At 41.5% G+C, this 26,390-nt stretch overlaps 1 protein-coding gene across 3 annotated transcripts in view; it reads right to left on the reverse strand.

Annotated features, from left to right (window-relative positions):
* Positions 1 to 26,390, reverse strand: part of TLK1 (tousled like kinase 1) — an 83,620-nt gene that overhangs the window by 55,121 nt on the left and 2,109 nt on the right. The window contains exons 3-4 of one of the 3 annotated variants that reach the window (XM_072342094.1): positions 21,573 to 21,732; positions 21,209 to 21,346 (exon numbers count right to left, since the gene is read on the reverse strand). Coding sequence is in view for 1 of the 3 variants with exons in the window: in XM_072342092.1 (XP_072198193.1) it covers positions 3,960 to 4,101 (142 nt within the window). In the remaining 2 variants the exon portion in view is untranslated. Of the gene's footprint in view, positions 1 to 3,531; positions 3,551 to 3,959; positions 4,441 to 21,208; positions 21,347 to 21,572; positions 21,733 to 26,390 lie in introns of those variants that run through there. The other 2 variants (XM_072342092.1, XM_072342093.1) reach the window with 2 other exon arrangements.

A 26,390-nucleotide genomic window follows, 5' to 3' on the forward strand; every position in this document is an offset into this window, starting at 1 on the left:
CATCGTTGGCCTAAACAATCATTTATGATTGTGCTCATTCTCAGTAAAAATGTACCATCACCTTCCAAGTGTTCCCTTTATTCATTGCTCTCACACGAACTGGTTACACACTCGAAATTCTCAAAGCTCTGTAACTAAATTGTAAGAAACTGCAATAAGACAACTTACTGAGAACTTAGTGGTTACGAAAATAGAACGGTTGGGTAGCTACACTGGAAGCAAAACACCAGAGAAGAACCTGGAAGTCTGAATACAACCAGGCAGCTTTTACTTATGCATGTGCCAATGCATCATAGGAAGAAGATAGGGGACAAACCAGCAGCTACAAACATTTGCTAGGCTGGAAACTTAGGGAAGAAAAAACACTACCTTCATTCTCAGGTGGACAACTACCATCACATTTTAGGTAATGAGAACTACGAATAATAAACATTCATCAAATTAAAAAAACAAAGTTTGCTACATCTACAACAATAGTTCTTCAAACAGCATTAGAGAAATGTCATGGATTTATTTACCACATTTTAATCACCTTTAACGTAAGATCAAATTCTAGATGTGAACCTTCCCATTCCTCTTTTAGTGATTCAGAGCTGTATTTAGCACTCTGCTTTGCACCTAGCAAAGTCTGCAAAGCCATAGAAAAACCCCAAAAACAACAGCCTGCAAAGCACCATGCCACACTGCCAGACACTGACAACCTGCCTCCAACCTCAAAGGAGGAAATATTTCAAGGTACTCGCGTACATGTCCCAGAACCTCCCTGTCCTGTCTGCAATAGCCTGGTTGTCTCCCATTTCCAAAACAGCACCCTGCAGCTGTGCAATGTGATCTCTTCAGTGCCACACATGAACAGTAAAGAAACTTCAAACACAAAGCTGCATGACTGCATTTACATGAGCTATGGCACAAGATTCAGTAAATGCAGTGTTTACAGTAGCACTACTAAACAGTTTTCCTAAATTCCTCATAGCCAAAGTCGCATGGTTCTTGAATAAATGACCGACCAAATAAACATCAGTTACTGCAGATAAAACAACGGATATAAGGAATGTTTGATACTACATGGAACTGGAAACACGAGACAGTTCTGATACAAGAGAAGCGTACAGATACAATTTTACTTAAGTCCATGCCAATGTTTTCACTTCAAAGCTCTAAAACACATATTCACATCTACTCAGCTGGGCAATGATGCCCCTGCAAGTCAAGAGATAGGAGAAGACAACACTCATGAAGCACTGCTACAACCTTGAAACACATTTCCAAAAAAAAGGACTATTTCCTTTAACTTCACCCTGTATTTCCCAAGCAGTCCCATTTCAAGACTGACTATGAAACCTAACATTTGAAAAGCAAAACAAAAGAACTTTTGAACAACAACTACATATGTCAGAGTTTGATTGGTTGTTTTTTTAATTCACTTGACTGGTAGAATTTGGTTATTTGGTTTCTCCATATTAAGGCTTTGGAGAGTACTTTTTGGACTTGCAAAAAGAGAGCACCAGGGGTTCCTGTTCCCAAAGGCAGGAATCTTCACACGGTGAGCATCATGCAGGCAGCTGCCAGGCTGTCCCAGCAGGTTGCAGGTAAGGCTGTGTGAGCTGCTGCACAGTGAGGCACCTCGCAAGGCCTGCACATCTGACAGGGAAGCCGGCCTGGTGATGGCAGGAACTGAAGAGAGGGGTCAGGTGTCTCATAACAAAATGTGGCAGGCCCAAGGCAAAGGTTCAGCACAAGCACAGCAGGCCCATACCTGGACACCCAGCGCTGGTGCTAGTGTACGAGTCTCGCCCAGGCCCACACTCTCACACAGATGATGTCTGGCAGCACTGCCTGGGCTCACCAGTCAAGAACCAGCATGCGCACAAGCTCCTTTTAACACAACATGTTTTGGGTTATTTTAAACTTGTTAGTTTGATCTGACATAGTTCTTCTATGTACAAGCCAATGCCTATGAGCACACCGACCTATCAGTGTCTGGCGGCCTACTGCTTCCACACAAGATGCACCATTTCAAAATACACATTTACGAAGCAAGGTGCACTGCTACCATCCTGCCAGCTTATGCCAAAAGCAGAGATATGGACACAACCAATAGCTCACACTGCCTCCCAAAGAGAACTGCCCGGAGATGCCATGCAGCCATCACAACATGGGAACACTGCACACATAAGGCCAATCACGGCACCATGCACAGAGCTGGGCTTTCACTGCTCTGAAACCCCTTATCTGCATAGTGCAAATTACAGCACTTAGAACAAGCCAACCACAGGAGTCGTGAGAAGGGATGTAAAAAACACCATCATCATCATTGCTGCTTTAAAAATTAACATCACAAAACTGCTTTTCCATGCCTAGATGCCATGCTTAAACCAGTCTTCTTTAAATAACAAATAAATACATATATCATATATATACATATATGTGTGTATACACACACACACATATATATATATACACACGTTATCCGTACGTTGTGCTGCAACCATCATTTCAGGCTTGTGCACCCGGTGTCTGAAATACATCCCAAAATATCCCACACAGGCACTCAATATGAATATTACATGCACGCATCCATAACAAGTGTTGCAACACTGCTGAAACCTACTCCTAATAAAGTTAAAATCAGCTGCACGTTCAGCTGGGGGCGGCCGTTCTGCTGCCAGTCGGCTTCCAGGAGCGCAGGAGCACAAAATGCCTGCCACTTTACTCAGCATCTTTAACATATACCGTAATCCCTCTCCAGGTATTTTCTAGAGCATTTTGTGTCAGCCTGCCTGGCGGAGCGCGTGCGGAGTGACGGGAGCGATACAAGTCTGACAACTGCTGGCACAGAAAATGGAGAAGCACCTCCTGCGTTTTGAGAGAGCAAATCCCCGGCACTGAGCCCTCCAACTGCTTATCAACAACGGCAACAACAACAACAAAAAAAGCCACAGGAAGACTTGAAAAACAAAGACCGCTCTTCTTGCTTTAATTTCTATTTCAACTTCTCAAGTTTCCTGCCTGGCCAGCGACATTTTGCAGACATCGGAAGGCAATCTACGTGGAATTGATCAAAGTGGGGCAAATGGAGCGAAATTACACAACTGTTCAGCACGCGGGTGTGCGTGCACAAAAGTTCTCCCCCGCCACAAGTAGTTCTCCCAGCAGAAAGCCGCGAGCCGCTCTCCAGCTGTATAACTGCTACATCTTGTGGCAGTGCATCTCAACGCAAGGAGAAAAAGCAGACAATAACCCGAACGGAACAGAGAAGGGACTTGTTTGCTCATAACCTTCATACAGCTATTCCCCGCAAACACCCACAACACCCCGCTCTGCCTGTCGGTGTAACACAAGAGGGGAGGAGCAGAGGAGGGAGGAGGAAAATATTATCATCCGAGGCGTGATGGAGGAAAGCAGAAAGTTGCAGTCATAGCGCGGCGGTGGCCGTGAGGCGCCCTGTCACCGCCGCCGCGGGGCCGGCCGCTCCCTGGGCGCCTTCGCGATAGGGACGAGCCCCGCGGTTCCGCTCCGTCCCTGCCCCACCTCCACGATGCCAAAAGTGCCCGACTCCTTCCATCCAGAAACAACGGCCGCGTCCACCCGCACACCGCGCACCGCCGTTACTCCGCCGCCGGAGGAGGGCACGGCTCCCCGGGGAGGACGCGGGCAGCGGCCCCGCCGAGAGCAGACGCGAGCGGAAGGACGGCCGGAGCGGACCGCCGCGGCCCGGCGGGAGGGGGGCACGAGGAGGCGCCGAGAAGCGGCGGGGCCGAGCCCCTCGCCCGGCGCCGGAGGCTCCGCTAGGCGCCGCCGGGCCCGGCGCTGACCCCGCGCCGCCACCGCCGCCGCGAGGGGCACCCGCCTCTCCGCCACCGCTCCCCGCCAGCCCGGGACCGGCCTCCGGCGGCGGCGGCCGGGCCCCTCCCCGAGGGCCGGGCCCCCCCCGCGTAGCCCCGCGGCGCGCCGGTTACCTTCCTTGGGCGGCTTGCCGGGCGGCGCGCCGTGCAGCTGGGAGGCCGCCGCGGAGCAGCCCTGCAGGCTCGGTGGGGACGTGGAGAGCCGGGACCAAGATGGCGGCCCCTCCAAACTTCCACTGCTACTTTGGACACTCATCAAGCTACTTTCCTGGAGCCTGGCAGCCGCCGGGGGCGGCGGGGGAGGCGGCGCGGCGGGGGGACACCCAACGCCGCGCTCATGGCCGGGGGGCCGGCCCGACACCGGCGCGGGGAGGCCGCCGGCGGGCGGAGGGCTCCGGAGGCAGGCGGGGCGCGGGAGGGACGGGGCGCGGGGCCGGCGCGACCCGCCCGCACCTCTGCACTGCGTCGCCGCGGCCGCCGCCGAGCAGCCGCCCGCGTCTGAGGCTGAGGCTAACCTTCCCCACCGCCGTCGCCGCCGCCGGGGAGGGGAGGGCGCAGGCGGGGAGGGGTCATGCGCAAACACGATCGCGAGCAGAGCGAGCGCCGCGCTCCGCCGGCGCCCAGCCGAGCCGAGCAGCTCCGAGCCGGAGCCGCCCAGGGGCGGCGGGCGGGAGCGGCGGCCCCCGTGCACGCACCTGCCCCGGCCGGCCCACTACCCACGCCCCTCGCTGAGCCGCGGCCGAACCCTGCGTGCGATGCTCTCGGGGGGAGCGCGCCGCGGGCCCCGTGCCGGACACGGTGCCGGGGGCGGGGGCCGGGGCCGCGGGGAGCGCCGAGGCGCGGCAGGGCCGAGCCGTGTGCCATGTGCCGGGCGCCTCCTCCGCCTGCGCGCCCTCGGGCCGGAGCGCGGCATGGCCGCGTCCAACGCCCGGCTGCTCTTCTTTTCCCTACCGCCAACGCGGTCTCTGCCGAGAACGTGAGAGACGGGGAAAAGTCAGGTCTGAAACAAAGCCTTTCCAGTTGCGAGCGTAACTTAATGGTTTCGTTTACTTGGAAGCCGTGGCTTACGAATTGAACGCAGTTGCATGCGGGAATAAGGATCCCCACGTGCTGAGCATGGCACTCCGGTACGCAGAGAAGACCCCCGGCCCCGCGTTCACTGCCCTCCCCTCTGGCTCAGGCCGGCGGCAGACTGTGCATGAAGCAGCCTTCGCCGATTCCCCCTCTGTCTCTCCAAGCGACACGTCAAATTATCTGAGATCCTCACCGCCCACAAGAATACAGCATCACTGCAAGCATCTTAGCAATTCGGCATTAACCTTAAGTAAAATATCAGTTGGTTTACTTCCTAAGTAAATCTGGCTCAGAACAGCTCTACACGTGTTTGGCGTGGAGAAATGTTCTCTAACCAGGACCTCCTTGCCTTTAAGGACTTACCACAGAAAAAACTATTCAGGCTTTACTAAAGAACTTGTGACAGGAATTGGGTACTTTGATATGTAATGAGGCAGTGCAGTATTGATATTGGGGGGCTGCTACAGCTCCTAAACTTCCTGCAAGGTTAAAACTGAGCCATGCCCACAATCCACAGAGCAGAACTGTGCCTTGTTGCCGGAGAGACAGTGGCTGGTGGACTGATGGAGGGTTGGTGCCACCCCCAGGGAGAAGCAGCATGTTCAGAAACTTGGTGGCCCACATGTATCCACCTTAAGGCAAACCAGAGCCCTGCTACCTTTAGAAAAACCTACAGAAATGCATCCTTCCTGCCTGCCCACAGGTCACTGCAGCGCTGCTGTAGGATTCCCAGTTCAGTGGGACACTATTTCCCACCATGCAGGGAATAGTGAAAGACAAGGAAGATGCCATTCGTTACTAAGGTTTTCATTGAAAACCTTTCTTAATGTGCCAGAGCTAGTACTGACTTTAAGGTGTCCTTGTAAACCGCATTGCTTTGGTGCTACCATTTCAATCACAGAATCACAGAATGGCTTAGGTGCGTACCTTTTAGAATTATCCAAAGACATGCTAAGACTCATTCTGTAGCACTGTAAATTTGCACAATTCTCTTCAGTCACTGGCAATACCTGCAATCAAACATCACTGGTGGGCAAATGGGTGACCCCTCATAGCAGTGAGCAGTGGGCTCTGTGCCACGCACCCCAAATGTCAAAAATGAAATCTAGCCCAAGCAGTACCAAATAATTGTTACTCATTATTTTATATCTTGTTAAAAATATTAAAAATATTTGTATACTAGATAGTTTTCTTTACCTTCAAGTTTTCAGGAGCGGAATAGTCTGCTCTCACTGTTGGCTGGGTGCACAGCACCTATTGACATCAGGCGTGACTCAGGGTGGGAGAAATGGGGAAACACCCACTCAGCAGGATTGCACTGGATAGAAACAGAGATGGTGCTTCATATCTGCACAGAAGGGAAGGCTTGATTCCCACCTAGTCCTCAGTAAGCTCATTGGATTTCACTACATGCTAAGAAAGGACCTTGAAATTCAGATCAGAACAGAAGGGAGTGAAATGCTTATGTGCTATTTCTCCCATGAAAGTAAGTCAAATGTTAGCTAGCAAAGGTTTATCACAGCAGCAACCCTCAAATCAAGGACTCTTGAAGAAAAAGAAAACATTCTGAAATGTCATTATTCCAAAGATAAAAAAAGCCGAGCAACAAAAATCTGAAACAACAAAAATGTGAGAGCTTTCAGCTTTGCTGATGGAATTACTGTGACGAAAGCTGCTTGCACAAATAAACTCACGCTCTACCCCAAAATCTTTAGAACAGTAAGAAGAGTTAACTGGGAGATAAGGAAGGAGCTAAAGAAAAGGACTGATGAGCTGCATAGCAAAATAAGAGACTGCAGTAGAAGCGACCTTCTATAGGCATTTGCACCGCACCTACGAAGATAGTTGTGTACTCAGATCTAATGTCCATCTCTAAACTCTTACAAACATCCATTACAGAACAAAGAGACAATTTCAGGCAGTATATATCAAATCCAAAGCTTACTGCAGATGTTCTTGGGGAAAAATATGCTACGATTGTGCTACAATTTCAGAGATTTCAGTTTTTCCTTATTCCATGACCTTTGCCTTTGCTGTTCACAGGCACCAAATGTGCTTTGGTGTCTTTGTAAGAAATAGGTACTCTTACAATCATAAAGTACACGTTCCCAGTATTAGGGTCTCCTATCTCTCTACCAGCAATGCACTATCAGTTTTCAATCAAGTGGCTGAAGTTTCATGCCAGTAACAGATACTGCGATATGTGGGAGTGGTGACTGACCAAGTCATGTGACCGATTATGTGAATAATGTACATTTACATATGAGCTGTAAATAAGACTGTACTTAAATTATGGCAGTAATTAGAAGGAAGGCCTTAAATTCATGGAACAATCAGAAAAAGTTGGGATAGAAGGGAAGCCTGATTTAGCAGGTATGTGCTTCTTCTAGGACTGAAAGACAAGAGCTTCCATAATTACGAGTATGGATAACATCCCTAAAGAATTATTAAAGGAGATGCTTCCAAACTTATATTGATCTCTATGTCCCTGAGATCAGGGACTTGTCAGGAATCAGAGATCATTAGGGTCTTTACTTTGGGCACTTCTAATATTTACTTCCTTCACTTGCTTCTTTTAAGAGTTCTGTAATATGCTCAACAATTGCATTAGGTCTTTTTATCTTCTCATATACATCTTTAACCAGATATTCAGTATATGGCCTTCTTCCATCTTCTTGGTCTTTGAGCAAGTTCCTCAATAGAAAGCAAAGCAGCCCAGCCTTCTTTCTGTCTTTCTCAAACAAGCAATTCTCTTTGCTAACCAACTTTCAATTTGGGCCATCAGTTATTTGTGTTGCCAGTAAAAACAAGTTTCTGTTTGTTATGAAAATCACAAACTCTTTGTCAGTTTCCTGTAATCCTGGCACTTCTGGATCACGGATGTATCAGACATGCTAACTGGCAGCCTCATTTGCTTCTCCCTACTTTTCTGTGACCTTTACACAGTTTTTCAGACTATAGCATTTGATGCCGTTAGGAAGGTGTTTTTATAGCTGCAGACGTACTTCCTTAAAGGAGAAACATAAGCAGTTGCAGTGCTGTATGCTGATGTAGCAGTATGTTTGCCAGCATATACTAATTTGATACATCCATCTATCTACAGAAATGTACATCTCTCTCCTATCCCATATACAGGAGGACACACACACCCTATAAGCAACACCAGCCACCAATCTGATTTGATTATTGTGGTAGAAAATAATATTCTCCTAACTAAAGTGGACATACTGGCACATTGATTACTTAATCATTAAAATGATGTATTTATGACATTTTTAGGTTAAATGGAATGTAGTATTCTAGAAAAATATAACCAAAACTACTGTTCTGTGTCACAGTGAATGGTGGAGGTTCACAGCTCACACACTGACCTTCCCACACCCAACAGAGCTGCGTGCACTGCAGACCCTCCCCATGCCACACTGATGCTCTCCCACCACCAGAACTGCAGTGCTGACTAGAATCTTCCAGGCTGCATCCTGTAGCTCAGGAGACTCAAACTGCAGCTTTGGCGTGAGTACAAGGTAAAATGCCAAGTGACTGTGACAGCAAGTGCATTACTGTGGTACAACACGCCTGCAGATTTAACAGCTTTTGTACCTGATCCTTATGTAGCATTTCTACTTAAAAGCAAAAATGAATGCTGTAATTACACTAACATTAATTTTCAAGTGTAGTTAAACTTTTCTAAAATTGATTTAAAGCAATGATATTTTTATAGGAAAACGTTACTCAGATCTTGATTAAATCAATTTCGAAGCTCACTGAATTAGAGCTGTCTCCCTGAGCCACATACCACACTACATGCTTTATAATTTTTTTAATATAGCACTTGCTAGCAACTGTGAGTTGCAAGGTAACAAAAACATACATAAATAATGTACAAGCAAAAATATCCTCCCTAAATATACCAGCATATCAAAATGAAGAGAAGCCAAAATGAAAAAATGGTATCACATAAAGCCTACACTTGAGAACACAAGCACCATGTAAGCACTGATCTATTTTTATCGTCCGTGTAATTGTCATAAATTGCATTTATCAGATACCTTTGCTATCGTCACCAGTAGTCAGACCCAGTGATCAACCTCTGCTGTGATTACTTGTACTCAAATCTCTAAGAAGCCTGCAAACAACTTCCCTTCAAACCACAACCAAAAATTAAACTGTGCTCTTATGCTACAACTGTTCCTCTCAACACCAGACTAAGATGATTAGTTACATTCCAGTTAGAATGAAGGACACTTTTACAATCCTTTTCTATTTGTCATCTTTATCAAAAATAATTGGGATTTAAATGTTCCCTGGTGAAGAAATGAAAAACCCAACGCTGATGGATGCTGCATTCACTTTCTTCTCTCCCACCTGTCTATTTTCATTTTCTTCTACTGCTCTTCTTCCTGTATCCCTTGCAATCTACTTGTCTGCTGCTCCCTGCAATTTTTCCTACACTCAGACTATTCCTTTTATAATACTGTTCTCTGGTAAACAGTCTCCTCTTATGTGTCAGCCTTCCTATCCACATTTTTTTGAGCTTGTGCTTTTCCATACATCTTTCATACTTGCGTTTCACTGTTTACACCTTGTATCTTCTTTCACGAAGTACCCACCTTGCCTTGAGCTTATTTTGTTGCCTTTGATTTTAAGCCATTAGAGATGGACAATATTTGCAGACAGTCATGTCTGTATATGGTTTGTAATAGCAATGGGGCACATCTTGATGCTTTGTTCAGACAAAAGTCATACCAAATTGAGGCCAGTGGGTTTTTTTTTAATGTAATTGTGAATAAGGCCTTCAAATTCTGGCTATACAACATCAACAATAAACCTGACAGATAATGAAATATTAAATATTAGATATTCAAAGGACATACTGTAATTTCTTGCCTTTTCTCCCTTTCAGCTTTAGCTCTGCTGAACTGCTGCTTCACTCTGCGATGACGCTGTGCTGGGAACAAAGGAGCTGCTTTGCTTGATCAGATCTGACACCCACTTAGTCCAGTGTCCTCTCCCTGGTTCTGTCCAGAAAAGTTGTATTTCAGTCATATTTCATGCACATCCTCCCTAAAAAAAAAAAAAAAAAAAAAAAAAAAAAAAGGATACTGTCTCCATAGGAAACCTGGGCCAACCTTCTTCCTCACCATCTCTCAGCACCATACACAGAATGTTCAGGAAAATAATAGTGCAGGAGATAAGCCAGCTATCAGATTCCTGAAAGGCACTGAGAACAACTTGTGGTTTGCAAGAGTTCAGGAGATGAGAGGAAAAAGGCCGCCTTGTGTGTTACTTCATCAGGATCTATTAACTGATGAGACAAATGTGGAAGACTGTATAATATTGACCTCAGATAACAGTGTTCCTCTGTGAGATTTCCAATGCCTGACATCATGGTTTCATTTACACCGAATTCTTTGCTGATGTGGAGGTCCCTATTTACCTGGTAATTTTCACAAAACTTACAGAAGTACAGTAACACTAAGGTCACTACTATTCAGTCTGATTTGGTTGGAAAGAAAGTAACAAGTTCAGAAGTCATGGTATGGCCTGGCTAATCATATAAACATTTCCACAGAAAAATGTGCTAAAATATTCCAGAACACTTAGAAAGCTAAAACAGCCCTTGCTTGATGATTCTTTTTCTTTTGAGAATGGATGGAGTTGTGAGGGGGGGTTCTAGAAGACTGGAAATTATGAAAATAGTGCCTCTCTTAGGAATTCGAGTTCATTTGACCTGACCTTCATTAATACATTATCCATCACTGAAGGATACTATCACAGTTTATTAGACAGTTAGTGTACAGGCATGAGGGTAACACATGAGAGAAAATAATTATGCAATAAGAGATTAAAATGTAATCTTAAGATCATTACTGTATCAACTACTTCAGTTTGCTTCTTAGGCAGGGTGACAACCTTGTCGAATAAGAAGGAATCATCAAATGTGGTATCTGTGCTTTAGCAAAAAGCTTTAGTTCGGTTCTCTTTAATTTTTACCTACAACAATAGTATAGGTGAAATCAAGTAACAGTTGACACACAAGCAGTTAAATATTTCTCCCTAACAGTATTTATTTATCAACAGTTTCCTGCAACAACATCCTTCAGGGATTCCTCATTGGACCTATTCTATTCAATTTTTCATTTCACATCTTGGATAATGGAACAGAGAGTAAACTTGTAAGATTTGCAGGAAATCTGGAACAGGGTTGCAAACACGCTGAGAAACAGAACAGAATTCAAAATATCTAGGTACCCTGGGCAATAATCTGACTGAAACAAGCTCAAATTAGAGAGAGAGGTACTAAGAGATGGTACTACTGATGACAAGGATAAAACAGAATATATCAATATAATATAATGACTCTTCAGCAGGGCAACAGGATTGCAGAAAATGATAGGAGGGTTAGAGTGGATTTGAAGATAAAAGAGAGTCAATATGATGACAATGCTGCAGAAAAGCACTTCGAATTCCAGGATGCATTGGGAAGTGCACAGTATGTGAGATGCAGGGCCTAATTATTTTGCGATCTTCAGTGCTGCTGAGGCCTCAGCTGGAGCATTCTGTACAATCCTGAGCAGTGCACTCCGAGAACAACTTAAACAATTTGGATGGAGTTGAAATGAAATCAACAATAATGATAAGTTGTTTTGAAAGTAGGACTTACAAGGAAAGGTTGAAGGAATAAGGCTTGGTTAGTTTAGGAAAAGAAGACTGGAGGGAAAATGCATATTTTAAAATGTATTGTACAGAAAGTCAAAATCAACAGTTCTTTGTTCCTACCTGAAATATAACAATAATTGCTTAATTTGCAGCAAGGAAGAGTAGACTAGATGAAAAGAAAACAAAACAAAAAAGCCAACTACCCCCCCCCCCCTTTCAAACTAAAGTCTAGATTAGATGGAATAGGTTTATAGGCTGTGGAATCCCCTTCATTTGTGGTTTTTAACAGTAGCCTATACAAACATCTGTCAGGAATGACCTAGTTACCCACTTCCTGCCTCAGAACAGGGATGCACTGGATGACCTTTTAAGGTCTTTTCCTGCCCCTCTCCTTTTTCTTTTCTTTTTTCCCTGCAATGATTTCAGTTGCAGAGAATTCATTCCCTTTACCTTGGCTGGAATATGTTGGGCAGTACAGCTGCAGCCAAGGCCTTAGTAAAATAAAGCCTCTCTCTAAAACCTCTCAGTAAAGTAAGAAATTATTAGAATAATGAAAAAAATAAAGATGACTCATTTTAGCAACTTGAAAACATAACATGACGAAAAAAACAACCCACTCCAAACAACAAATAAAAACAGAAAAATACAATCCACATTCTTATAATGGCAAATAGTGTTCATGTTTTTTAACATTTTTTAATAATTATTTTTTAATAATGATGATAGAGTTGTCATGTTGAGAGATAGGATCAAGTACATGGCAGAATATCAGTGTTGTGCTGAATTTAACTAAGTAAATATTATTCTTGATTAATTACAGTACTTCTTAAAATACAGTTCTATTTTCCACAATACTCATTTTATAAACTTTAAGATGTCCAATTGAGATTTAGAATTCTTGTAAAATAATCAGGACAGTCAAAGTTGCTTTGATTTTAATTCTTAATTTTAGTCTGGGCACATTTTAAGAGAAAAGAAATATCTATGAATTTCAACAAGAAACAAAAATGGTACATGAAATAGAGAAAAGCAACTCACAGGGAAACTGTGAATGAAGCTCTGTCAGCACCTCAGGTTATGATGGTATCACAAACCACACTAGAGCTTTTCTCCTGTGCTTAAGATGCTGTCATCAGAAACCTTCAATGTTTACCCATGGTAGCCTTAGGTATCACTGTTACCGGTACATAGATAATATCAAGCTATGCACATGCACAGAAGCACAAAGTGTCAAGCTATAGTTACAGTTGAGCTGATGATGCTTTCATCCTAGGAGCTAACACAATCCATTTTAAGGAAACAAAAACATCATCTGTATTGCAGCCTTCGTGATTAATACTAAGCTATCAGATGATTCCTAAGAGTTAATTTAAAAATATAGACTTTCCTTCCCCACTTTTACATAACTACCAAGAAGGCCTCTCCCTATTATCCAAGCATGAAAACAATTCTGTTCCAGAATAAACTTTAACTTATTTATATAAAATTATTTATTTTCCTAGAACTCTTAAGTTGTTGTGTTTGCAGATCAAGTTTGCAGTTTACAGAACAAACACAGCATAGGTTTGCCATGTGTTCCAACCAATCAATTAAAAAAAAAAAAAAGAAAAAAAAAAAAGAAATCCAGTTCCTATTCCTTGGCTTTATACTACATTGATATGCAGTGGGGTAAAAGGAAACAAGTTAGTAAAAACAGAGTCATCTAGTTCAAAATATGGAACATGTGGCCACATGCTGTAATATGTTCCACATTGTCAAGATCACAGAATCACAGAACCACAGAATTGCAGGGGTTGAAAGAGAACTCAAGTGATGTGGCTCAAAATGTGAGACAAGTTTTTCCTCACTGCTAAAGCAGGTACCATACAATTGGCCACAAAGGTAGATGTCCAGCTGGGTCCTGAATATCTCCACAGAAGGAGACTCCTCAACCTGTCTGGGCAACCTGTTCCAGTGCTCCATTACCTTTACCATACAGAAATTCTGCACGTTACTATGGAGCTTCCTGTGTTCAAGTTTTAGGCCATTACTGCTTGTTCTATTGTTACACATCACTGAGAGCAGCCTGGCATCATCCATCTGCCTCCCATCTCCCTTCAGATATCAATAAACATTTATCAGATCCACACTCAGTCTTCTTTTCCCTAGGCTGAACAGACCCAGGTTACTCAGTCTTTCCTCATATGGGAGATGCTCTAGGGCCTTCATCATCTTTGTGGCCCTATGCTGGACTCCTTCTAGGAGATTCCTCTCTTTTTTGAACTATGGAACACAGAACCGGACACAGTCGTCTAAATGCAGCCTCACCAGGGCAGAATAGGGGGGGGAAGATAACATTCCTTAAACTGCTGGCCATGCTCGTTTAAATGCACCCCAGGATACCACTGGCCTTCACCGCCACAAGGGCACACTGCTGGCTCACAGCCAACCTGTTGTTCACTAGGACCCCCAGGTCCTTGTCTGCAGAGCTCCTCCCCAGCAGGACAGCCCCTAATAACCTGTACTGATGCAAGTTCCCCATCACAAAAAAAAAAACCTCATCAACCTTTCTAAAGTAGTGTGAACGATCAGAACTAAATGATATTTTATCCAAAATCAATGGAATTCCTTGCTCTCCCGTCTCTGTAGACAGGCATGTTTAATACTGTGTATGTTTCCCAAGAGGCTGCTTGCTGCAGAGAACTTGGGAAGGAATTTACTGAAGCAGCAAGACAAGAAAGCAAAATGCCCATTGCTTAGTTGGAGTACAACATTTGTAAGGTGACTGAAAAGGAGATCAGCTTTAATTTCCAGTCTTAACACAAAATTGCAATGCAGAATGTGATCAGGAGGATATTACAGGAACACTGACACATATCAATGAGTTCCTTTTCATTTACTGGAATGGATTTTTGATCATCTTGCATGCCAAAATGTGAGCCATTTTTTTGTTCACACCTTGCTTAAAGCACATAGAAGTGATGAGAATCACATAATGTAAGAATTAGCATAATTCTGGGAAATGCTGAACAGAAATTACAGTGGTTGTCCCTGTAAAAGTTCTTCTGCACAGAGAGAAAAATGCATACAACCAACTATGCTGTTCTTACCTAAAAAGTGAAAGTTTGTGCCTATTTGCACATGGTTTTGTGGGTACAGTGTATGTAGAACTGCTTATGCAAAAAACAGCTCAAATTCAAATTGAATTTTAGGCCTTGCCACGTTTCCACCCCTCTGGGATAATATTGCATATGGAATGAATGGCATCATAAGGGAATCTGTTTGTATCTCATCTCTTTTTTTCCACCAAATTGTATTCCCAGGCTGTTCCAAGCAGCTGTTCAGCTAATTCATCAGCAAGAACCACTGAATGTATTCAAAAATATTATACAGCTTTCCATTTGGCCCCTTCAGAGAAAAAGGAAGAAAAGCAGAAAAATAGGAGACGTAAGAAAGTAGTACATGAGTGTAAGAAAATGCAGAATCTGCACTCTGCTAAAATATACTTTATCTGCAACTCAGTTAAACCTCAGTTCCAGGCAAAACCCCACAAACTGCCCTTAGATATTTTAATTGAAATCTAGCTTTCCACATGGTCCCATTTCCTTCTCAACCCAAGGGATACTAGCTGCTCTTGAGAAAGAACAAAATTGAATACTTGTAATATTGTTTTCCTTACTTGCTTCAAGAACAAAGGGTTAAGAGAGTCACTGAAAAAACCAAGAGATGATAAAAATAAAAATGCTCATGTATGTGATATGATGATAAGACGATTCCTAGATATCTTTCCCTCTCCCCTTGCTACAACAGGTGTCAAGCCTGTTAGGTTTCCTCCCTTTCTCTTCCACTGCAGTTTTCAGTAGGTACAATGTTTATTAGTACCATAACAAATGGATTTTGTAGTTAAGTGAATCCACTCTTCTGGAGTGTAATCAAAGTCTAAATCAAAAAGAGGTCATAAGTTAAGGACTGAAAATGGAAATCAACCCAAAGAATAAGAGAAGATATTAAAATGCTACAATATGCAGAGATGACACTGATGCTTACCTGTCATTAGAAAGAGGCTCTAAGACCAAACCAGATGCATCCACCTCTTGCTTTTAATCTGCAATACAGCAGTGTTTCATCAAAGTACTAAAAATCATAAAAACTCTGATAAGAAAGAATTCTACACATCCTTCAGTTGAAATGGGATTTTTCATTTTATATTTGCTTCTGCTTTGTTCAGTAGCAAGCGCTGGTGTTCTTTAGTAGGTGGATCTGCAGACCCGCAACTTTCAGTACACCGGAGTATTCTTCAGTATGGCCCAGCAATGCTAGTCTTGCTTATTTCTCTAGTACACAGAAGGGGGGATTTTTGCTGCATTCTCCCATTAGCTTCCTAATTCTTCAGTAAACATTAAAGAGGGTTGGAATCGTCATTCTTGTCAGTATTAGTAGAAAACAATTACTGTCCACAATAATAAATATTTATCTTTGCAGAGTTGATTTCTCTGTTATGTTACATCTTGACCTATTGCTGTTCTTTTCACAAACAATCCACATTTGTTGCACATTTGTAAAAGTCAGTATCTGTATGTAGATACTGCAGCATATTTTAAGGATATCTTGTTGCTGTCTGTTTAAATGTGCAGTTTAAATCTTTTGTTATGACCTTACTTTGAGGTATTCTGTTTCCCATCTATGTTACATTTCTATCCCCTTTTTTAGATTGACACCAATTTGTTGGCCCAGTTCTGGTAATATGTGACTACAAGTGAATGCTTTCAGTCTGGTCTGACAGATGTATGCCAGGATGTATCATAGTTCATATGTTAGAGAAAAAGATCAAAACTGCATCCTTCACAACACTGATTAAGGGACAGCTTGAGTCCATAAGGCTTTTCAGAGCAAACTGATGAAGATAGTGCCTATAAGAAAGCAAAAATGAATATATTGCATGTAGTATAAAAAGCCAAACATTGGACATACTCGGTCTGAAACACACTAGGATAAAAAGAGTTAATGAAGTGCTGTCAAATTACCAAGCTGAGTATCTCAGGATGGTGTCTTCTATTATCTCAGTGTAGAACTTTGACCAACCTTAAGTAAAATCCTGTTTCCTTTCAGAATCTAAAGCATTGTGTCAACTCACACTTCTGTTTCACTTCTTTTTGTTTTGATATACATTTTTCTTTCTCACTTCATTTCTGGAAGTAAATTGATGAATTCTTTTTTCTTTCCTTCTTAAGTTCTCTCAGTCATGTGCACATTCTCCTCCAAGTGTTTCCCTATTTGCAATGAAGAAAGCTTGAGTTTCTCAGAGAGGATTAATACAAAGAAATTCCAGGGCCGGCATTAGCATGAATGTTTTTTTCTCATTTACAGGAACAGAAAAATTCCCCTAGACAACAGTCACTGCTGAGTTTGAAACAATAAGGTACCACTTGATCTGGGCCAGCTGATTTTAAGTGTGCAGTTACATACAGGCAAACAAAAACTGACTGATCTGTCAGAGCCCCCTTAACTGGAAAGATATTACGCAGTGCACTGAAGCACTCATTATGGCTGCTATTGCTGCATATACATATAAGCTCAGCAGAAGATGATTTCCACTGCTTCAGTAGGAGGCACCAAGGCACTATTCAGAAAAAGACCAAGTGCTGCCATGTCATCAGCTGACCTCAGAGAAGCAATCAGAAATACAAAGTAGAGATACAATTTCATAGGGAGATGCTGAATTCAATTTTGGACTACTCTAACAAGTTTCTGTAGAACCACAGGAAATTATGCAACATTATCTACAGGATTAACTCTCACACAAACACATAAAAGAGTGATCTTCCTATCTGATATCTAAACAGTCCTGTCAGACGAAGTATATTAATCTGACATGGAAGAAATCTAGCAATAGTTTTCAACCCATGATATGTGGGCAATACACTGGCCAAAGACCATCTATAACATTATTAATGTCCACAGCACACTACCTACTGAGCAGAGGGGTCAGGGCAGTTTCTGATCCCAATCAACATTTTTTTCCTTCCTCCATGAAGTGCAAGACACCTCACAGAAATGCATGCATGATCATATCTGCTTTACAAAAGGCAAGGCCTGAAGACAGGAAGCTAACAAGGAGATGGACAGAACCAGACTAAGAGGTGAAAAATAAAATCATGCTTTGAAGGGCTTCAAAAACTTGCTTAGTTATAAATGGTGTGATTTATTAACAATAATCAAAGAAGCTACATCAGACATCTTTCGGTGAGTTTCAAAAAAGGAAAAAAAGTAAACAAAACAAAATAGAAGCTAACCACAGTTCCACTAAGAACCCCAACTCACACTGAATCTACCTCATCCAGGTATGAAGAAAACAGTATTATGCAAACCCAGGAAGCTGGTGATTAACATTAGTATACTGCTCAACAAAATGCTCACAGCGGCTATTATTGGCTATGATGTCATTCAATGTTACTCTCTTTCTACGCCATTACACTCATAATGTGCTGGCAGAAGCTGTATTTTATACATTAGTTCTCCTAGGAAAGCAGAACTGCACCATAGGGGTACAACTGTGATCCCAAGACAGTAGCAAAACTGTCATTGTTATAGGGCTAGAATTTCACATTTGTATGGGGAGATCTACTAATCCTTTATCTCTCATCTGTCTCCCTAGGTAAAACTTATTCTCACTTTTGCAAAATCTTACATAGGGCTATGTAGACAGATAAAAGAGAGTATCTACCAGAGCTGACCACTAAAAGACAAGAAATCTCATTTATGCCTTCCAAAGATAGATTCACCATTCACATTCAGATGTCACAGAAACAGAGAAAGAAATGCCTGTCTCAGTTGATGAGATTCAGTGAAGGTCTGAGGATCCTAGGGAAGCAGAGAGAACACATCTTGCTATCAGATTGATCAAGTGTATGGTGTTATTTGATATTCATACACTTAATAAAGCTCACAGACTCCAAGAACAGCCAAAAGATCTGTTTCACTGAAACCAGACCTTAACCTTCAAGCGCTAAAACCAATCATAAGACTCATAGAGACAACTCTGTATACAATTTGCATTTTTTCCACAGAAATTCATACCTGATCTTCCTATTACACAATTTCACATCAGGTAGTAAGATTAAGTGCCTAATAACAGACAGAGCTCCTTTGGCTCCTTGCATGCTAAAATCTAATATCATTGTGCCTAGATTTTTATTTGAAATGGAGACTACCTGCTTCCCATAACAATGGCCCTTCATTAGATGACATCTTCCATCATGATTTGTATGATAGCTACCCAAGCTCCCATTGGGAGATGTACTTTGGATAATAAATGTAACTTCTTTGTTCCATACAGATTTGTGCCGGTTCTATCTCCTTTTCGCTTATTCTAGTCACTATTTTGATCTTCTTTTTGATGACAGTGCCATATTACACTCAGAAATTCATATGCCAAGTTACTAAAAAGTAAAGAGAAATCCCAAAGAAGTTATAAAATACCCTGCAAGCCTTGTTCCAAATAAAGTTTCTAGGTCATCAGGGGGAAATGTCAGTTGCACATATTCATTTATTTATAGCATTATTTAGGGAGAAGCAAAATAGCAGCAAGACATTTCTGCACATTAGTTTCTAATTTTATGCTATTTTTTATGTGTTTCTATATTGTTTCCTGACCATGTCCCAGGCACGCATAAAGCACCACCATTGCTATTTATGCCCTTCTAAGATTTTGTCTGTGTGGAGCTGGGAAGGAAGAAGTCAGCTCGCTTTCTTTTGGAATTTTTACTTTGCTTTACATAAGCGTGTACATAAGTATGGGTCCTTATAGTGGAGCACACAACAGTAACATTCCTTTTCTGCAGCTTGGAACAGAAGAAAAATGGGAACAATAGAAAGACCCATTATTCTAGATGATCTGTGTTTAATTTCTGAGCTTTACAAGATCCCTTAAGCACCCCAAGTCTCATTTTTTGAGCCCCTACAGAAAATAGAGCAGGATACTGAGTATGATTTGTTATTCTTTGGAAAAGCACAACAAGGAACAGAAGGCAAAGAAGCAGAATCCTTTGTCTCTCAGAGTACATAGCACTGTTTGATGCTTCTTGAGTCTTAAAAGCCAAAGTTACTGCTGTGCGTGTTGTCATAATACTCTTGCCCCAACCCAACCATGAGCTGACAATGACTGAGATAAGATTATTATTCAGTGTGATGGGACAATTACTCAGTCTTACATCCAAAACAGTTAAGCAGCTGCACAGAACACAGGATTGCATCCATAACCTTTCTGATGATACAGCATTTACAAACTGTCCAGATTGTTTGGCAAGGAGATTTGCAGGGCAGGGTAGAAAACAATCCAGCTGTGGACCGGGACACCAATAATTGATGTATACGTATGTTCAGAGTAACTCAGGAGATTCTAGACCCTGGCTCAAGAAAACAATTGCACAGATATTGCAAAGTTCCCATAAAGAGAGTGTGGGTGCAGAGTTCACAGACATCAGCTTTTTTTCCGCTTTGCAGAGTCACAGCTAAACTGCTACCCTGCCTGAGTACAAACAGGTAGTTATGGGTAAACTCAAAAATGCTACTTAGTGCATCTAATGCTGGGAATACTAAGTAGAATATTAAAGCTAGAATACCTATTAGTGATTACGGGTGTTTTTCCAGATAGCACTTTCCACATGTAATTCACAAAATAGATTTATATATGATTTGAAAGAGATGGTGCTCTTGTACAAAAATCTCAAACCAAACCCCAAGTATTACATATCTCAAATATCTTGTCAAATACTATCTCATCCACAAAATTGTCACATAAGATACCAAGAGATCTACACATCACTGAAATGGAAAGGGGCTGAGCTAGATGTGTTACAGAAGCTCCTCCCACCTAGCTAGGTATCTCCAATACTTCTGGTACAGCTTTCTGTCTGACCTGCAGAGCAAAACTTCTCACAACCACTATCTGCCAGAAGAATTTACTGTAAACATAACCCACACACTAGAGGGGAAAAAAACAAGCCCAGAGCATAGTCACACCAACCCCATAGCTCCTTAGCACACTCATTTTCAAAATATCTTTGCTTGGTAACATGAGTTTTGTTTCAAGATTCTTTATGGCAGATCACTATTATCAGCACAAAGAGAATTGCTAACCACTCAAAGCACTTGCCTCCTTTTTAATTTCTCTTGGGAATGAGAAGCATACTCAATTTTTCCTCCTTTGGTACTACAGTCTGCCCTCACAGAATTGCTGAAATGTGAGTTTGTGAGGGTTGCTTCAAGCAGAAGTATGTTCCTATGGACAGGAATGATGTTAATTCCTGTCACTCTGAACATCCAAGTGAGGCTGTTGTTAAAGCTGCTTCTAAAGGACAAAAGGAATTTGTGCCATTCAGTTCAATGACTTTCATTATCTCTTTCAGACTAAACATAAATGTAATATACCAAGCCAGACTCCAAAGGTTAGTCTTTCATTTAGGAAAAGTACTGGAGATGCAAAAGCTGTGCAGCATTTACAGGAGTCTAACACAGATTCAATAAACCAATTGAACACGAAAGGAACATCCTTTCTAAATGCAAATTATTCAGGTGCCATGTGAGTTCCATAAAGGTTACTATTCAGTCCTCTCTGTCTGTCTAATAAATGAGAACATAGAACAGCTTACTTTCCTTCTGTGAAATTCTTTGTACGAAGCCATCATAGTGCTCCCATTACAGGCCTTGTCAGCAGGGAGCAGGCACAGGCTCTGGACTGCTTCTGTCACGTGACTGCTGAACACCGACATTCATCTTTTACTACAGCACTGTCAAGGAGAACCAAAAAACTAATTTTAAAAAGCGAGTCCAACAATGCAGCAATGCACAGACATACTCAAGCTGCAGGATTTTCTCTTTCCTTGTCATTTTGTCAAAAGATTCCACGTTTTCCTATCTCAAAGAGTAAAAACCACAAATATCAGTAAGGTTCACAAAATGCAGACCAACAATACTCCCTCCATATTAAACTGATCAAAGTGTTAAGAGATCTACCTGCATGAGGATGCACAATAGCTGCAGATCTGATTGCGAAATTTCTTTATGATGAGTTCTTGTCTTGAGTGAAGCTGGTGGCAAAATTTTTCCTTGTTTCCCAGGGGACAGATCAGGATTTGCTGTATCAGTTTTGAGTCAGGAATCACAGGAAAGAAAACTGCAATGTCACATTAAAAATGTTGTATTACAGATATACATACATATATATATATATATATAAGAGGCACTGCATTTGTGCATAATTTCAACACTGCATAATAGTGGTCACTGACTAGGGAGCTGTTGTGGGTCCTTTTTAGTGCTGGGAATCTTCAATAAAGAACTCTGCAAATATATCTCATGCATTGAATTTGCATGCGCTATGCAAATTTAGTTTCACCTCACTCAGCAGCATCTTGAGAGTTAGCAGGGATGACCGAAACCTCAGGGCCTGAAGAGAGAGAAGACTGAAACTAGGGTTCAGCAGGTGTCACATAGCATGAGCCAAGCAGCCTACAGCTGGCGGCAGACCTATAACGGTACGTTCTAAGATAAGTGCTGGTCTGGTCGCCCACCTTGGTTTATCCAGAAACAGATTCTTGTTTACACCCTGCTGTGATATCATGAAGAAATCCCCTCCTTCTGTAAAAAAATCTTTCTTACTCTTACACCAGATAGAACGAAACTGATCAAACTGGTGTTGAGTTGGAAGCAAATAAATTATATTCATTTCAAATTTCAACACAAGTTTCCAACGCATTGTGGTTTTGTAAGCTACACATGGCTGACTAACTCTTAGAACCTCAAGCTTTGCATGTTTTAAGTTCTCATGGAAAATGAGGGCACAGCCTCATTTTGAAGCTCACATCTTATAGTAGGGGTAATGATTTTTCTTTTTTACTAACCAATGAGCTGCATGTGAACTGCTATGCACAACAGCACTGCATGCTGGATGCAATGGCTATTCCTTCAAAGCTTGATGCAGCTACAGATGTTTTGAAACCCATTAGCTCTGTCTGCACTGTGCAGTAGTGAGGATTAAAGTTTGATACAAACTTTACAGAAAGTAATATTTTCCTTCAGAACAGGCTTTCCTTGGCTTGCTAGATATTCTTCCCTTAATTCGAAATCACTGAGTGTTTTGCTTACCTGGACTGTAATCAATGTAAATAATGACACATCTGCTCAATATAAAGCAATCGGGAATTGGTGCCACAACCATACCCCTCAGAGCTCAGTTTGCTCAGGGCTTCCACTCCTAGAAGATCTCAGCATGTAGGTGGAGAAATGACACTTCCACAGCATGTGCTGTGCCCCAGCCCCGTGCACCAGGAGGCCTGCCCATCCAGAGAGGCTGCCCACTGGCACCATATGCGTTCAGCCCACCTGACATTGCTGTTGTCAGGCAGGACTTCTTCCCTACCTTCCCTACCCTGCATGTGCAAGCAGGAACATGCAGAGAAAGCATTTCTTCAGGTAGAACTGTTAAAGAAGTCATGGAATGCTGTCATAAGAAAGCACTGACTCACCTATGTAAAACCTTGCTTCAGGAAGGAGCTCATCCTACTGTCCTACATGATGCTGGATTATTCATATTTACCTACAGTGAAAATGCTGTTCTGTAACTCTGATCCTCTGTGACAGTACTTTAAGTGTCAGTTAAGGTCCTATGGTCCCATTTTAGCAAAATTTCCAACCAGGTGCAGCAGTTCCTTAGAGGTTAAAAATCCACCAGCCCAATTGCACAGCTGAAATTCACCCCTCCTGAGGCTTCACTGGAGCTATGTTTGTTACATTTGGTTATTCTGTCACCTCCCACAAGGTGTACTTGCTCCACCTTCTCTGCATAAAGAGGGCACAAGCTATTCTGAGAGAGTTTTCATGCTTGTTGTGAGAGTAAAACTTGCCCTTCTTCTGCATTTCACCCTTTCTTCATCTTTTATTTTAATTAAATAATGTTTGTCACAGAAGCGACAATTTTCAAGAGTATGTAAAAAGAAGGCACAGCTGATGCTCTGGTACGAGCACTGGTAAGAACAAAATCATTCAGGTTGCCAAAGCCACACACAAGATTCCACCATTCCCAAAATGTTAATCTTCACCTCTCCACTGAGAAACCTAAAACCAACTGATGAACTTTCCTGATGAGACAGCACCCATGTTGACTGCAGAAGAACCCAGATCACTAGTAGGCCCATTTTATAAAAGCGCTTAGAAAGTCCAGACATGAGTTACAGCTTATACTTTTTAAACAAAAAACTGGAAGTCCATTAATAACAATCCTTTCACTTCAGCCTACCGTGGGTTTTAGGAAAATTTGTGCACGTGCAAGCCTTCTCTTTTCCCTGTTAAATGCCTCTTTAAAGTATTTCTTCATTTGTTTTCTCATGCCTGGCCTTCTCTTTAATTGCATACCTGCCAATTTACAGGTCTCTACCTCCTGGACTGCTGATGTTCCCTACACTCTCATTTCATAATACATATGCATACATATATATGCATATGTATGCATAAGCAACTATATAATCTAAGCTGTTTAGGCTTCTCATTGGCAATAACTGCTGGCTTTGTTTTTGTTTTTTAGTTCGGGGGCACTGAAATACTTAGCAGCACTCTCCTAAGATAAAAGAGGTCACTCTAGGATCCCGTGAGGAAAGTTCATTGCTGATTTTGCCTAGTAAGCTGAGAATGAAAACCAAGAAGCCTGAAGCTGTCACTGTTCTCACAGCTACTTGTGGAGATTTATGGTAAACTTTCTGTTTACTCACTTTATGAATAGAAATAGTAGTACTCTCCAAAAATTGATTAATGTTGAGTAGCTGGAAACAAGAATATGAGAGTGATGTGAAGTACCACAAACATACATAGGGTGTATCTCCACTGAAAAAAAAAAGGAAAAATGGTGGCAACTTATCAAATTGAATTGTCCCTGCTTTGATATTATAGATGGCAGGAAAATCCACTGGAAACAACACAGTTGTTAATGTTTGCTTCTATTATCATCAAGAATTTGTGACTTTCAAATAGTGTTATTGTTTTTGTTTTCTGTTTAAATCCAGTGGACTGGCTTCAGAAAAGGAGAATAAGGATCTGTGAAAAAATCAGATCCCATCTATAGTGTAAATTTGAATTAAAATGCTTTACTGCTATTTCCTTAAAAAAAAAACATAGCGATACACAAAGTTTTCTGGTCACAGAATAACAGATTTCTCTGAAATCTAAAAAGATGGGGTAACATAATGACACATTTTCATTTCAAAAATGCATTTTAAAAGCCATTTTTTTCCCTCTCATTTTTTAAAATCAGATCTTCACAAGTTTTGTTGTTTTAGTCTTAAAAGGACCGTTATGTTTAAGAATAGGCATGTTTCTAAACAGGAGCTTTCTCAAATATCTGAGAGACAGCAGAAATGAACATCCCCTAAACAATTCTATTATAAGTAACTTCTCTTAATCAATACATTTATTCAGTTGGTTGCCAGGTTTCATAGTACTTACTGCCCATTAGAAAATGTTGTAGAATGAAAAAAATCTGAATATCTTATGCTAAAATATAAACACAAACATGAGCACACAGATTTCAGCCCTGAGAGCAAAATAACGAGCACTGAACAAAAGCTATTGTCTCTGCACAATTGATCTTGAATTTTTAATGATTAACGTAGATGTTCTTACTGATGGAACATTCTTGTACTACAATATTTGCATTTTATTTTTATGAGGAAAACTAGGCACCAGTTAACCTGGATTCTAATTGGAAACAACTAATCTCCGTCTTGAAGCAACTCCACAGACTCAGTGTCTTCTGGTTTTACAGTGACAAAAATGACGTTAGGAATCTGGGTCAAAGGTTCAGATTTAACCTTGAGGCCTTTTACTAAATATTAATTGCCTCAAAATAAAATAAATATTTACTGCCTTTGATACTTTGCCTCAAGCGAGTTGATGCAAGAAAAGAGTGTGATTTAGTAGTTGATTAAAAATCTTAAATTATATAATAATACTTAAATGCTTTTCAGACTGTGTGCCATGCTGCGGCTTTTTTCATCTGTTTTCATTTGTTATTAAAATGAGTACATGAAAAATAAAATTAAAAAAAAACCAAACAACTAAAAATGAGGTTTTTGCTGAATGTATTGGTTCCTTGTGATATTCAGTAAAATAAAATGTAGACGTATTGCCAGTGTGATTTTATTGTTCTCTCCTTGTGCAAGCAAGGCTATATTTTTTCAGTTTAAAAAACAGGCCTTACTTCACAGTTTGGTAACTACTGCCAACTATTTACTCAACTCACTAATATTCGCTCTTGAATAACAAGATGAAACACTGATCTAGAATAAGATTATCAATGTATTCATCATGTTTTGTTGTGTTTTTTTTTCTTAATCACAAAGCAAAACAAGCTTGGTGATGATCATAGCTTTGTCACACCATCTTTTATTAACACAATCATCTTTGGTTGTTAAATCACAAAAATTTTAAAAGCATTAAATGATTGATCTTAAACAGCATTGTTTATCATCTTTGGGTTTAGCTCAGCCTCTGTGCAAACAAGCTTAGCATTGTCATTGAGAATTACACCATTTATGCCAGGGATTAACATGCCAGGGTCTCTCTCTGTAAAATCCATTCTAAAGATGCAGCTTCTTGCTACTGTCATTTTCTCTTCATTTTAAAAAAATGCATGTGTAACTAAAGGCTGTGCTGCTCGTTTGTGAGAATGGAGATTAAACCTGAAGAGAGTATAGAGAATTCATCTCTGCTCTACTTCAGAGTCAAAACTGTATCTCAGAGGGACTGTCACCCACACGTGAGTGTTGGAATGCAGACCTCCTC

Source organism: Excalfactoria chinensis, chromosome 7 (assembly GCF_039878825.1).
Source record: "Excalfactoria chinensis isolate bCotChi1 chromosome 7, bCotChi1.hap2, whole genome shotgun sequence".
Classification (NCBI taxonomy): Eukaryota; Metazoa; Chordata; class Aves; order Galliformes; family Phasianidae; genus Excalfactoria; species Excalfactoria chinensis.